This window comes from Xenopus laevis, chromosome 3S (assembly GCF_017654675.1).
Source record: "Xenopus laevis strain J_2021 chromosome 3S, Xenopus_laevis_v10.1, whole genome shotgun sequence".
NCBI classification, from domain to species: Eukaryota; Metazoa; Chordata; class Amphibia; order Anura; family Pipidae; genus Xenopus; species Xenopus laevis.
In genome coordinates, this window is record NC_054376.1 from 21749626 (window position 1) to 21765899 (window position 16274).

Genomic DNA, 16274 nt, shown 5'->3' on the forward strand with positions numbered 1-16274 from the left:
GGCCATAGATGCAAAGATCCGATCGTACGAATCATCGTACGATCGGACTTCCCCATCTTCCGACCTGCCACATATCAAAGTCTTACCAGTCAGATCAAATAAAGTAGTTAAAGAACAGATCAGCCCCTGACAGCAATCGTACGATATCTATGTCCGACAAAGCTGGTGACAGTCTCCCACTGAAAATCGTACAATCGGCAATACACGCAGAGATATTATCAGCAGCCGACAGAAATTTTCTAACCTGTCTGATCGAGCAAACGACCGATCTCCGCCGGACGAAAAATGTGACTCTCCACACACGGTTCGAAAATCGTACGAATCCTCGATTCGTACGATCGGATCTTTGCGTCTATGGCCAGCATAAGGCTACAAATATATTGTTATTGCTATCTTTTTATCTAGGCCCTCTCCTATTTATATTCCAATCGTATTCAAATCAATGTGTGGTTGCTGAGGTCATTTGGATTCTAGCAACCAGACTGATGAAATTGCAAACTGGAGAGCTGCTGAATAAAAAACTAAATAACTCAGAAACCACAAATAATAAAACATGAAAACCAATTGTAAATTGTCAGAATATCACTTTCTACATCATAATAAAAGTATATGTAAAGGAGAAGGAAAGCTACAGAGGCATTTTATTACCAATAGATTAGCTGCAATAATGCAAGCTAGAATGCTTTATTTATTCTGTAGAATGTTTTACCACACCTGAGTAAAAAGCTCTAGAAGATCTCTGTTTGTTTAGGAAAGCGGCTGTAATATTAGCTTGGTGTGACATCACTTCCTGCCTGAGTCTCTCCCTGCTCACTTATAGCTCTAGGCTCAGATTACAGCAGAGAAGCAAGGGGGAGGGAGAGAGGCGCAAACTGAGCATGCTTACACCCGGGGCAACGAGGTTTAAGCTGAAGGCAGGAAGTCTAATACAAAAGCCCATGTTTACACCATAGAAAGAAAGAAATGCAGTGTTTCTTTTGACAGAGGACTCAGAGCAGCACTACTTTGAGGGTTTACAGGTATATTTAGGTGGACCTTTCTGATAAGGCTTACTTAGTTTTAACCTTTCCTTCTCCTTTAAAGGTGAACAACTCCTTTAATGACATATTTGCAAAAACTTCAGTTGGTCAGTATCCCTCTAAGTAAGTATGGCAGTGAACTAATATTCTGGTCTGTGAAATTAAAGCAAAACAGTACTAGAAAGTAAACATGAAATTATACAGGCAATGCACAACTGGGCTTATGTGGATAATGTGATATGTATAACCATTTCATTAAAAAATATACAAATAAAATACATTTACAGGTATAGGATCTGTTAGCCAGAAGTCCATTATCCAGAAGGTTCAGAATTACATTAAGGCCATCTATCATAGAGCCAATTTTAAGCAAATAATCGGAATTTATAAAAGTGCTATCATTTTTCTCTGTAATAATGAAACAGTAGCTTGTACTTGATCCCAACCAAGATATTATTATCATGTCATCGGAAAACATGTTATTTTCAAAATGCATCAGTTAATAGTGCTACTCTAGCAGAATTTTGCACTGAAATCCATTTCTCAAAAGAGCAAACTGATTTTTTTATATTCAGTTTTGAAATCTGACATGGGGCTAGACATTTTGTCAATTCCCCAGCTGCCCCTGGTCATGTTACTTGTGCCTGCACTTTAGGAGAGAAATGCTTTCTGGCAGGCTGCTGTTTTTCCTTCTCAATGTAACTGAATGTGTCTCAGTTGGACATGGGTTTTTACTATTGAGTGTTGTTCTTAGATCTATCAGGCAGCTGTTATCTTGTGTTAGGAAGCTGTTATCTGGTTACCTTCCCATTGTTCTTTTGTTTGGCTGCTGGGGGGAAAAGGAAGGGGGTTGATATCAGTAAAGATCAGACAGCAGTAAAGAGTGATTGAAGTTTATCAGAGGACAAGTCACATGACTTGGGGCAGCTGGGAAATTGACAATATGTCTAGCCCCATGTCAGATTTCAAAATTGAATATAAAAAAATCTGTTTGCTCTTTTGAGAAAGGGATTTCAGTGCAGAATTCTGCTGGAGCAGCACTATTAACTGATTCATTTTGAAAACATTTTTTTCCCTTTAATGTTTACATGATTTTGAGCAGATTTAAGGTCTGATCCAAATTACCTAAAGATTCCCTACCTGGAAAACCCCAGGTCCTGAGCACTCTGGATGATAAATCCTGTACAGCTGTGGGATCCGTTATCCAGAAACCCATTATCCAGAAAGCTCTGAATTATGGAAAGCACATCTCCCATAGACTAAATTTTTTTCAAATAATCCAAATTTTTATAAATTACTTTCTTTTTCTCTGTAATAATAAAATAGTAACTTGTACTTGATCCCAACTAAGATATAATTAATCCTTATTGGAAGCAAAACCAGCTTTTTGGGTTTATTTAACGTTTACATGATTTTCTAGTAGACTTAGGGTGGTGACACACACTAAGATTCCGGGAAATTAGTCGCCCAGCTACAAATCTCCTCTTCTTCCCGAAAAGCCTTCCCGCCGGATGCCTCACTTGTCACCACCCTTAAGGTATGAAGATCCAAATTACGGAAAGATCCCTTATCTGGAAAACTCCAGGTCCCGAGCTTTCTAGATAACAGGTCCCATACCTGCACTTCATTTCCTTTTTGTGCTTTCATAGTTAAATGTGCTTCCTGCAGCAATATGTTTTATTTAGTCAAACAGAGTGCAATTGTGTATTTGCATCAAAACAAGACTATACTGCTCTTTCCATTTTATTTTTCACAATACAACACTAAATTAAATAACAGAACAGTCTGAACGATTAAAATGATTTTATTCTGATAACAGCACCCCTTCAAGCCCTCCTGGTAAATGGAGAGATATGAAGCTCTGTATAATGAGCTCCTCTCTCCCAGCCTTGGCCATTGTCACTTGGCAAATGTCACATCAGCGCTTCTTATTAAAAAAAAAAAAATCAGTAAATACCAAAAATAGACATGTCATCATAAGAAGAAGCTTTATACAGAGAAATTAACTGGGAGGTAGAGCAGGACTAAATGATCCCTGTCAGTGTAAAAAGTCTTCATAGATAAATATAAAAATAGATTTCTGTTTTTAAATTGAAACTCGTCAGAATGTATTTTCATTAAAAATGTCCATGCGTCTGGACATGTGCTTCTATGGCTCCTTTTGTTCACTTTGAAATTAAAGGAACAGTAACACCAAAAACTGAAAGTGTTTTAAAGTAATGAATATATCATGTAGTGTTGCCCTGCACTGGTAAAACGGATGTGTTTGCTTCAGAAACACTACTATAGTTCATATAAACAAGCTGCTGTGTAGCAATGGCGGAAATTGAAAAACGGTTAAATGGCACAGGATAGATAATGGATAACAGATAACACCATTAGACAGACAGAGCTTATCTGCTGTCTGCTGTGTAACTTGAGCCTTTTCTCCTTTGAATGGCTGCCCCCATGGCTACACAGCAGCTTATTTATATAAACAATAGTAGTGTTTCTGAAGCAAACACAGCAGTTTTACTAGTGCAGGGCAACAGTACGTTATATTTTTATTACTTTAAAACAATTTAATTTTTTTATGTTACTGGTCCTTTAACCTTCAACATGATGCAAACTTTGAGAGGAAAACAATTTGCACCTGGTCTTTACTTTGTGGTTTTTTAATTAGGTATGTAAATAAATTACAGGGACCATGAACAAAAAGGCTGAGGCAGATTTATTACAGATCAAACTGGGGAATTAAGAATTAAGAATTATTCCATAGCGCTTGATCAGTCGATCATTTTTAACAAATTAACACAGTTATCGAAGCTGATACAAGTCAGTTCTTCCAAATGTGTTTAAATGCTCTGCCCTATGGAGTGCTGCTGCACTCTACAATTTAACAGCTTTTAATAGACAAGAGCCTCTGCATTAGTCAGCTTTATGGCTGCTAAGATCATGCCCTGGCATCCATATTGGAGAATTCAACCCCTTCATTAAAATCCCTCCCTCCTCCCCTGTGTCCCCCCCCGGGAAAATGCCCCTAACTTGTTAATGACCCCCTCCATGCAGTTCCTCTCCTGTTGAGTTCACGGCAGTCATGTTTGCCCATGCGCTCTTCTTCATGCCCCCAAAAGTCAGGAAGTTTCCGATTTCTTTTTTTCGGAAACTTTGTGACTTTCGGCGCATGCGCAGTAGATCCTTACCGATAAATCCCTCTACTGTGTATGCGCCACCAAATGTCGGCGAATACAGGAAGAGTGCACTGGGCAAACATGGCTGCCGTGAACTCAACAGGAGAGGAACTGCACAGAGGGGTCAGTAACAAGTTAGGGGCATTTGCCCGGGGAGGAGGTAGGTCGGGGGGAGGAGGGAGTTGGGGCAACACAGGGGAGGGGGAGGGATTTAAGCGCCGAAGGGGTTGAATTCTCCTTTACAGGAACAGTAACATCAAAAAATTTAAGTGTTTTAAAGTTATACAAATATCATGTAATGTTGTCCTGTACTTGTAAAACTGGTGTGTTTGCTTCAGAAACACTTCTATTGTTTATATAAATAAGATGCTGTGTAGCAATGGGGTTAATTACAAAGGAGAAAAGGCTCAGGTTACACAGCAGATAGCAGATAAGCTCTGTAGAACAAAATGGTGTTATCTGTTATCCACTATTTAAACTGTGCCATTTAGGCTTTTCCAACTTTCTTCATTACTACACAACAGCTTGTTCATATGAACTGTAATTATGTTTCTGCAAACAGATCAGTTTTACCAGTGCATGACAACAGTACATGATATTTTCATTACTTTATTTTTTTGGTGTTACTGATTGTTTAAAGGGGTTGTTCACCTTTGAGTTAACTTTTAATACAATGTAGAGAGTGATATTCTGAGACCATTTGCATTTGGTTTTAATTTTTTATCATATGTGTGTTTTGAGTTATTTAGCTTTTTATTCAGCAGCTCCCCAGTTTGCAATGTCAGCTATCTGGTTGCTAGGGTCCAAATTATCCTAGCAACCATTTACTGATTTGATTAAAAGACTGGAATATGAATAGAAAGACGAATAATAAAAAGTAGCAATAACAATACATAAGTAGGCTTACAGGGCATTTGTTTTTATATGAGATGGGGACATAAAGCTGAAAAAAATAATTAAAAACTATAACATAAATAAATAAATAATGAAGACCAAATTAAAACGTGCTAAGAAATGGCCAGTCTACAACATGATAAAAAGTTGGCGTAAAGGTGAACCACCCCTTTAAACTATAACATCAGCAAAAAGTTCCAAGCCTCAAAAACAAACACGGAAAAGCTAATTTTAAGGCGAATTCCCCCTTTAATAATGTGCAACACTTAATGATGAGTTAGGAGCAACTTGTGTATTTCTTGCATTATAAGGTCACCTTCATTGCTCATGTTCATGTAATCCCTGCACAAATAGTTGGTCCTCAGGTCACACTTCTGAATAGTGAAGTCTACGGAAGGAATCTGCATGCGTGAATCACACTCGTGCTTAATGTTCCTTTGAATGGAATGGAAATGTGTATGAAATTCATGAACTGCATTAACCATAGTGATCCTCTCTTAAATAAAAGTATGGAGTTTATAAATTGCTGTATACAATGAAAAATTAAATATAGATTTGTAAATACATTCTCAACACCGCCAAAGACCGGCTCAAGTGCTGAGCGTAACCTTTGGCAACAGGTAAATCCATTCAACACTGCAAACACCTGGTCATCTTGGTATTGTTTATTGCACAAAAAAAAGCAGCATATAACAAAAATATCAAAGGGATGATGGCGCAGTTCTGAGAAAAAATACAGAGTTGTTCTCGCTCCACATTAGCACTGGGCCAGTCTCTCTTTTTTTCCCCCCTCCCCCAATTCACTTTGGCAGTAGGGAGCTGTGTTAGGGGGTAGACACGTGCAGTTTCATATTGTGCCTACCTGTGGCCCCCGATGTTTCCGGAGCAGGCGTGTGCTGTGCCGAGGATTTCTCAGACTTCTGGTTGGGGGAGGGTGCAAACGCCTTTTCTGGGGCTTTGACAGTAATTTCTGTCTTGTTACCGACTTCCTTTAAAGAAAAACAAAGATGAACACGATTGGTCAAAGAAAGCAAACTCTAAAACATCTTAATGGAACATCTTAAAAAAAAAATTAAAGTGTTTTAAAGGAACGATAATATAATGAACTCTTGCCCTGCACCTCTAAAACTGTTGTGTTTGCTTGAGAAACATGAAACTAGTTTGTACGAACAAGCTGCTGTGTAGTCATTGGGGCAGCCATTTAAGCACAGGATACACAGTAGATAACAGATAAGTTTTGAAGAATACCATTGTATACTACAGAGTTTATTTTTTTCTCTGTTGTGTATCCTGTGTCTTTTCTCCTTTTTCAGCTTTGAATGGCTGCCCCCATGACTACACAGCAGCTTGTTATTTTAAACTATAATTGCTTTTCTGAAGCAAAAACACCTGTTTTACCAGTGCAGAGAAACAGTAAATTATATTTTCATTCCTTTAAAAGACTTAATTTTGTTTGGTGTCTATGTTTTTTTAATAACAGTACAGTCCGTTTAGGGGTGTCCAAATAAAGGCCCAATGGTTGGATGTGGCCCTCCAAGGGATTTTTATGGTCCTGGTCTGCTTACAGGCACCATACACTTCTTTAGATAAATTAGCTTAGTTCAGCTGAACATACAATATGGGGTTGGACTGCATTTGTTTAGATGGTATCAGTAAATTTTGCTTGTTGTGTGTTCACAATTAAAGACATTATAGAGGTTTTGCCTAAATATTCAGAAGGGTTTTTTTTTTTACAGTGAGAGCTGTGAAGATGTGGAATTCTCTCCCTGAATCAGTTGTACAGGCTGATGCATTAGATAGCTTTAAGAAGGGGTTGGATGGCTTTTTAGCAAGTGAGGGAATACAGAGTCATGGAAGATAGCTGATAGTACAAGTTGATCCAGGGACTAGTCCGATTGCCATTTTGGAGTCAGGAAGGAATTTTTTCCCCCTCTGAGGCAAATTGGAGAGGCTTCAGACGGGTTTTTTTGCCTTCCTCTGGATCAACTGGCATTTAGGCAGATTAAAAAAAAAAGTTAAAAGGTTATGCTACTATGTAAAGAAAGCATTTTGTGTGAAAAACAGGAATGAGTCAGCGCATTTTACTCTCTTAAATATAGAAGGAATGTGCTTTAAAATGTATTGATAAGTTCTGCAAAAATTATACTAGTCCTATCCATCTCTTCCACTCCCTGCTAGTTTCTAAATGAATTGGCTTTTGGCAGAAAGCTCCGAATATGTGGCAGGTGCACTTAGATACTTTTTGTAACAATTTAAGATAAGCAATGAAACAACTGTAACTAATTAAGAATTGCAGCTAAAATGGCAATTCACCTTCATTAGCAAAACTGTAATAACACACAAAAACCACAGAAATTTATTCAAACTTTCATTGCCAAATTTTGTAAAGTGAACATGGTAATAAAAAATGGCCATGGTCAGAAAATTTCCCTGTGCTCAGCGCAGCTCTTTTTGTCCCTCTTTCTATTTCCAAAATGTTGGGGGTATAAGCTAGGTTGACCTGATAGGGAACTTAATTTAGGGAACTGAGGCCTGACTTTGCTTGTGTGACTGCAGGTCTGTGATTGGCTAATCCCCTCCTACTGTGCTTCTGGCTGGGGCCTTTAGGACACAGCCACCCCTCATTTGAACCACGGACAGGGACTATAAAAGATTTATGGGAAGCTCCAATAAAGGAGCAATTTTTAAAGATAATGATAATTTTTGGCCTAAAATAAATCCAGCACCCTACATTATTCATTATTGCCTACAAAATTAGCAGGGTTTTCACTTATCCTATACGTCTTTTAAAGCACTAAGTCAACAGAAATACAATTGGACCTAACAACAGCTGTATGCCCAGGGAACATTAAAAGTTGAGTAAATGCATGATAATTAAAATACTTTCTAAATTTAACATCTGTATTTCTTTTAGTTTATAGAAGATAAATTTCAGCATACCGGTACATAATTTTGCTTTCGTGTATGACAGACCAAACAAGTGGATGGGCACCTTTTTAATTTTCCTTTTGTTCGGACTGCCTGTAAAAACACCTATAGGCTACTCAAGGACAGGTATTCCCTGTCACTAATTTAAATTGTTCAGGAAAATGTATGTATACAGCAGTGCTTTTATTTAATATAACCAACTGCGACACACTGTGTTATACAGTGAATGTCAAACTCTTGTAACATTGTTCAACTTTATTCAGATTTAGAATAAATGTAAAAAGTCCTTCTTATTTGGACTTAGATACAATGGGCACATTTCTATTTAACACTGGAAATCCTATACAGGTATGGGACCTATTATCCAGAATGCTCGGGACCTGGGGCTTTCCGGATAATGGGTCTTTCCATAATTTGGATCTTCATACATTAAGTCTAGTAGAAAATCATGTAAACATTAAATCAACCCAATAGGCTGGTTTTGCTTCCAATAAGGATTAATTATAACTTAGTTGGGATCAAGTACAAGCTACTGTTTTATTATTACAAAGAAAAAGGAAATCATTTTAAAAAATTTGGATTATTTCATTATAATGGAGTCTATGGGAGACCGGCTTTCTGTTATTCGGTACTTTCTGGATAACTGGTTTCGGGATAACGGATCCCATACCTGTACTAAGCACAAAAGATATTGCTTGAGTGCCTTAATGGAGGAGGTCAGTATAAAAATAAAAATTGGATAATTGTTTCTAATATAGTTAGTTAGCCAAAAATGTAATGTATAAAGGCTGGAGTGACTGGATGTTTAATATAATAGTCTGAACACTACTTCCTGCTTTTCAGCTCTCTAACAGAGTTATTCAGCGAATTGAAGGGGGGGGGCACATGGGACATAATCATTCAGTGAGTTTGAAATTGATCTTCAGCATGCAGCTCAGATTCAAAAGCAATAGTTATGACTCAATAGTTATGCTCTTCCTCAAGTCGCTGATTGGTTACTGCCTGGTAAACAATCATTGGAAGCCAAGAGAGCTGTAAAGCAGGAAGTAGTGTTCTGGCTATTATGTTACACATCCAGTCACTCCAGCCTTTATACATTACATTTGTTGCTAACTAAATCTATTGTAAACATTTTTTATTTTGCACAGCCTAGTTACCCAGTTTTTAATTTTGTACTGAACAATTCCTTATTCCTTAGCACAATATATCCTTACTACAAACCAATTAAATATCAGTGAGTCACCAACCCTTATGTGTTTATACTTCTTTGCTGCTGTAAGAATAAGTCACAGTAAAGGTCCCAAAGGATCACTCCATCCTAGTTATAGGAAATGCATCTTAGCCTATGGTGATCATTACCAATACCAGTCTGAACTGCCAGTGTTTGCTTTAAGCCATGTTAAATGGCATCCACCCATCACTGCGCACATAGGGCAGAATCTATCCAGAAAATACTCAAGCGTGAGTTAATGGAACAGTTTAGTATAAAAATAAAAACTGGCTAAATAGATAGCCTGTGCAAAATAAAAAAATGTTTATAATATAGTTAGTTAGCCAAGGCTGGAGTGACTGGATGTATAACAGAACAGAACACTACTTCCTGCTTTTCAGCTCTATAACTCTGAGTTAGTCAGTGACTTGAAGGGGGGCCACATGGGACATAACTGTTCAGTGAGTTTGTAATTGATCCTCAGCATGCAGCTCAGATTCCAAAGCAAACATTTATGACCCATGTGGCTCCCCTGAAGTCACTGATTCGTTACTGCTTGGTAACCAGGTTAACTATTCAGTGGAAATCAAGAGAGCTGAAAAGTAGCAAGTAGTGTTCTGGCTAATATGTTACACATCCAGTCACTCCAGCTTGTTTACATTAAATTTTTGCCTAACTAGCTATGTTAGAAACATTTTTTATTTTGCACAGCCTATCTATTTACCCATTTTTTTATTTTTATACTGAACAATTCCTTTAACTGGTTGACAATGCAGTGCGCTCCATTAGCCATAGAAAACATGTGGGTGACAGGAAGAGCAGTGATGTGTCCCATACCAGTCAGATCTTTGCTTTCTTTTGAAATCAAATTGATGATTGGTTGCTTCGAGCAACATCACCAGCAATGTTCCTCTCCGCGTTTTACACAGCATGATAAATATAACCCTTGTGTGTTTTACTGCTTTAGGCACAGCAGCACAACCAACTACACTCATGATGGATAATGCACCCAAAGAACACCCCTCCAGTTCCTTCTACTCTATATAGAGGGAGGATTTGGCCTAGAGGCTAAGTGATCAGCATTTGATGCAACTCCTTGTGACCCTGAACAAGTCTCGTATTCCCCTGGTGTCATACTAGTGGCATACTAGTTTCACATATAAGGCTGCTCTCCATGATCATCTAGATTCTTCCCAGCTCGGGATCAACCGCAATTTTCAAATATAGTTTTAAAACATCTTTTTCTTTATTTCATTTGTTTAAAAATAGCTATCAGCACGGTTTAGTGCAATACATTTTATTTAAAATGTATTGCTATTAACCGTGTTGACAGCTATTTTATACAGGTGAAAGAAAGATGTTTTAAAACTATATTTGAAAAAGGCAGTTGATCTTGAGCTGTGGAGAATCGAAACAATCATGGAGACAGTTTGCCGAGTGAGAGAGGCTGGGCAAGATTTTGGGGGCCTTGCAATGGGCTCCTCTATCGCTTCTTGAAATGCCTGCAGTAAAAAGTACTTTGTGTCCCACAATAGAAAAGCACTACATAAAAATATTTTCCCTTTCCCTTGTGAATGTAAACAGGGAGGCATGTCTAGTGTAAACAATAAACTAAACTCTTTTACTTTACAATATTTTACATACTAAATTTATTGAACCAACATAAAGGTTCAGAATTTCTATAGTAGTAATGATCCAGGCCTTCAATTTACCATCTTGGATTTTGCGGAGTGTCTGCGACTTGCAAATGCTCAGTGAGCTCTAAGCAGCCATTGAGACGCTAAGTTTAGGGGTCACCAGAAATCATCAGGCAGAAAATGAGGTTTGCCTGTCATAGAAGCTGACTATTAAATTTTGATCTGCCCTGCTCCAATAATCATTTACTTATCAGCCTCAGCCTTTCATAAAGGGATTCTGTTGTGATTTTTATGGTGTTTTTATTTCTGTTTAAACTGCAAATAATTCACTCTATCATGTAAAATTTAAATCCTGAACCAATAATTGTATTTTTTTTTAGTTGTAATATTGCTGTGTAGGTGCCATCTCAGGTCATTTTGCCTGGTCATAAGCTTTCAGAAACAGCCAGCAATTTAGGATGGAACTGCTTTCTGACAGGCTATTGTTTCTCCTACTCAATGTAACTGAAGGTGTTGTAGTGGGACCTGGATTTTTATTATTGAGTCTTGTTCTTATAACTACAAGGGAGCTGTTGTTCGGCTACTGGGGGGAAAGGAAGGGGGTGATATCACTCAAATTTGCAGTGCAACAGTAAAGAGTGACTAAAGTTTATCAGGCACCTGTCTAGCCCCATTTCAGATTTCATAATTAAATATAAAAAAATCAGTTTGCTCTTTTGAAAAAACGGATTTCATTAACGGATTTGTTTTGAAAAAAAAAGTGTTTTCCCATGACAGTATCACTTTAAGCATCTTGTGCATCGATCCAGTAAATCAATCAAAAAATTTGGAGTTAAAGGGGCATCTTTGAAGGCACAGATCTGCTAAAAGGCTGTAGTGGCTTTGGACTGGTGTTAAAGCCCAAAACATAATTTACAACATTTCTGCAATACTTCTTTAGTTAAGCTTTAGTTCTCCTTTACGAAAAGAAATTGTTAGTGAAACTTTCATCAACCCAAAGCTCATACTTATAATTAAAATACAGGTATGGGATCAGTTATCCGGAAACCCATTATACTATAGACTCCATTTTATCCAAAGAATCTAAATTTTTAAAAAATATTTCCTTTTTCTCTATAATTATAAAAAAGTACCTTGTACTTGATCCAAACTAAGATATAATTAATCCTTATTGGAAGAAAAACCAACCTATTGGGTTGATTTAATGGTTACATGATATCCTACTTGACTTAAAGGAAAACTATACCCCCAAAATGAATACTTGAGCAAGATTGTTTATATCAAATGAAGTGGCATATTAAAGAATCTTTCCAAACCGGTATATACAGTATATATTTAAGTATATATATTGCCCCTTTACATCTCTTGCCTTGAACCCCCTTTTTGTGATGGTTTCTGTGCTGCCTCAGAGATCACCTGACCAAAAAAACTGCAGCTGCAAAGAGCGCTGCAAAGCAGGAAAGTAGTGTTCTGGCTATTATGTTAGACATCCAGTCACTCCAGCCTTTATCATTATATTTTTTTTACCTATAACCTATTTACCCAGTTTATATTTTTATACTGAACATTTCTTTTAAGGTATGAAGATCCAAATTTTGGATAGATCCATTAGTCAGAAAATCCTGAGCATTCTGGATAACGGGTCCAATACCTGTATACACATTTTTTCATAGGAATATTTCCATAATGTATCAGTATATTATTTGTCTGGAGTATTAGGAGCTTAAGCGGCATGACACAAACGATTACCTTTGTTGTGTATATGAACTGTTCAAATCCCTCAGATGTAGCATTCTGTAAAGCAAGGACATTCTCAATTTTCACCACAGGGGACATGTTGCACTTCTGGAGATCAAGCGTACCCCTATGCAGTAGCACTGAAGCAGGAAGCGACTTGCGAGCGGCTGCAGTCTTCCATGGTGTTTTTGCTGGTGGCATCGGATGCTCCTCTTCGTGCAGCTGTTTCCTCTGACTTTGCCTCCTGTGTTCAGCTGGAGAGTCTTTATTATTATGGGAGATTGGAGATGGCGGGGGAGGCTGACGGGGAGGCGAGGGTAAAACTTCAGACAGACGGTTCGAATCAGGCTCACTGCTGGAGGTAGACCGCCGACTCTTTTTGCCCACATTTACAGGTTTTTTGGGTTCAGGGTTTTTTTCTTCATCCACATAGATGAAGGTGTATTGCTCTATCCTCTCCTCCCGTGTCATCCGCAAAGCCTTTTCTGCATGGGCAATTCCTATTTCCCACTGCACACGTTCTCGCTGGGGCCGTGGTTTCTTCATCTAGAGTACAAAAAGTAATATTGTTACAGACCCATCTGTGAACTTTGCCATTCTTTTCTGCATCACATTTGTTACTGCTTTGTATAAACTAAACCATGAATTACCGTTCTATAAAGGACTGATTTATGTGCTCCACACAGAACATGATCACTATGATATTATATCATACAGTGTATGAGATATTAGTGCTGAATGCAGCTAGGGCTGTATTTTCTTTCATATACATTTAGGGGCAGATTTATCAAGAGTTGAATTGAATATTCAAATTTCAAATTTTTGAATTGCTTTATGGTCAAAACTGTCAAATTCGACAAATTCAAATTCAATTTGAGTTTTAAAAAAATTTTGAATTTTAGATTTTAGATTTTCGAGATTTATCATACTCTGGCCCTTTAAGAACTCAAATTAGACTATTCGCCACCTTAAAGGAAAACTATACCCTCAAAATGAACACTTAAGCAACAGATAGTTCATATTATATTAAGTGGCATATTAAAGAATCCTACCAAACTGGAATATATTTTTAAGTAAATCTTGCCCTTTTACATCTCTTGCCTTGAGCCACCATTTCGTGATGGTCTCTGTGCTGTCTCAGAGATCACCTGACCAGAAATACTTCAACTCTAACTGTAACAGGAAGAAGTGTGGAAGCAATAGAAACAACTCTGTCTGTTAATTGGCTCATGTGACCTAACATGTATGTTTGTTGGTATGTTTGTGAGTACAGTGAATCCTACGATCCCAGGGGGCGGCTCTTATTTTTTAAAATGGCAATTTTCTATTTATGATTACCCAATGGCACATACTACTAGAAAAGTATATTATTATGGAAATTGTTTATTTACATGAAGCAGGATTTTACATATGAGCTGTTTTATGCAATATCTTTTTATAGAGACCTACATTGTTTGGGGGGTATAGTTTTCCTTTAAACCTGCCGAAATGCTGTTTAAATCAATGGGAGAAGTCCAGGGATCAATTTGGAGTTGTTTGCAGCCTTCCTGACATTCAAGTTTTTTTCTCTGATCAAGTTTTTTAAATTCGAATCAAATTCAATTTGAGTTTTTGGGTCGATTAAATTAATCCGAGTTTTAAACATTCCATTTTATTAATACATTTAGATTTTATGGGAGTTTAGGGGAGTTTTTAAAAACTCACATGAATTCGAAATTCGACCTTTGATAAATGTGCCTCTAAGTATATGTATTATTGTTTATTACAGGTATTGGATCTGTTATCTGGAAACCTGTTATCCAGAAAGCTCTGATATGATTACATGATTTTCTAGTAGACAAATTACAGAAAGATCTATTATCCGGAATACCCCAGGTCCCGAGCATTCTGGATAACGGGTCTCATACCTGTATATGTAACACTGTTTTGCTCACTGGAAAATGGTGTGCGAGTCCTTCTATCTTCTTGTATAATGAAAATTGACCAACGCACCCGAAGTAACTAAAAATCTGGTAAGAGTGCATACACATAACAGACTTTATATAAATATAAATATATATATATATATATATATATATATATATATATAAATAAATGTCCAAAAATGCATTCACGAAAAAAAATCATTAGGTACCCACGTGCGAGTCACAAACCATATTTATACAAACCAAAATTTTAAGAGACCGCACTCTCAGGATTCTGTGACCACAACACAAATTTCCCTTGTTTGTTATAGTTTTTACAGGAGCAGTGACCAGCTCCATGTTGTAGCTCCCACCTTTTCCAGCTATAGTCAGGTGATCTAAGTGGTGGCCAATAAAAGGGAAACCAAGTTTGGGAGTTTTCACCTTGAAAGTAGCAAGTGAGTTTCAGGTACAACTTAGTCCCTGTGTAGATTGTATAACAAAGTAGTAGAATTGTTAATGAATCAGATGAAAGTTGAGTGTAGCACTGGCCATACCAGGGATGACTTTGACATAGTTGGCCAGTTTAAAGTGATACGGACACCAGAAATTAAACCTTTTTTTACATCTATCATAATATTGTCTTTGCATGCTATCTATAATTTTGCCATAAAAGTATTTACAAATGCTTTTACATTACCCATCTGATCCCCCATGTTCCTCTCTTAGGGTGCTGTCATATTTGAACTTCAGCAGTCTGTTAGCTGACATGTTGAGAAGGGACAGTCAGGTTGGCAAAACCGTCAGGTTTAGGAACTTCAAGTGACACTTACAAAAGCAGCTCTATCAGTGAAAAACTATCAACATGAGCTATATGTAACTTTTGGTGCATATTAATATTTTCAATAATAACTTTTTAACGTTTACATGATTTCTAGTAGACTTAAGGTATGAAGATCCAAATTACAGAAAGATCTGTTATCTGGAAAACCCCAGATCCCGAGCATTCTGGATAACAGGTCCTATACCTGTACAAGTCAATGGCAGATGTCCATTGAGCCATTTGGAGATGTTAATAAACTCGATTTCTACAAATCAAATACAAATTGAATACGGTTCAGAACCATTAGATAGAATATTAGACATTCAATTTTTTTTTCTTAAAGGATAAGTAAACCTTAAAAATAAGTGCTTGTAAAATTGATGAGGGTGCTATTCTAAGCAATGTAAATTCATTATTTATTTTTATTTTTTAATTCAAAGATATTAAAGGATACATGTACTGTTAATATAAATTAATTTTGTTAGAACAGTGCTCAAAGGCTCAAAGGCCCATTTATCAAAGTTCGAATTCATGTCAGGAGAAAGAAATTGTGCTGGTTTGATGATTTTCTGGTTAGGAAAGATTTGAGAAATGTTTTTAAATTTTTTTCTTTGACTACTTGGTGGTCAGAATGGTCGGCAAAATGACCAGCAGGTGGCGTTGTTATAACAATATTCATTTATATTAACAGTACATGTATCCTTTAATATCTTGGAATTAAAAAAGAAATTAATGAATGTACATAGCAAAAGTGCTTAGAATAGCGCCCTCATCAATTCACAAATTTTTAAGGTTTACTTATCCTTTAAAGGGGGGGTTAAAAAAGGTAGACACTTTGAGCCAGGTGTACAAAGAAATCATATGTTTGCTTCCAAACCAAGTGACCAGTAAATGTTTCTAGAGGATTGGATCCTGTGGGTTGCTAGACTTTGTGCAAACTATGGATCTTTTA

General features: G+C 37.1%; 1 protein-coding gene across 6 annotated transcripts in view; it reads right to left on the reverse strand.

The window, feature by feature from the left end:
- LOC108712682 (histone-lysine N-methyltransferase NSD3-like) overlaps positions 1-16274 on the reverse strand; it is a 67874-nt gene that overhangs the window by 34386 nt on the left and 17214 nt on the right. For all 6 annotated transcript variants that reach the window (XM_041588076.1, XM_041588071.1, XM_041588072.1 and 3 more), the window contains exons 5-6: positions 12608-13141; positions 5946-6072 (exon numbers count right to left, since the gene is read on the reverse strand). In XM_041588076.1, the coding sequence (XP_041444010.1) occupies positions 5946-6072; positions 12608-13141 (661 nt within the window). The remainder of the gene's footprint in view (positions 1-5945; positions 6073-12607; positions 13142-16274) is intronic.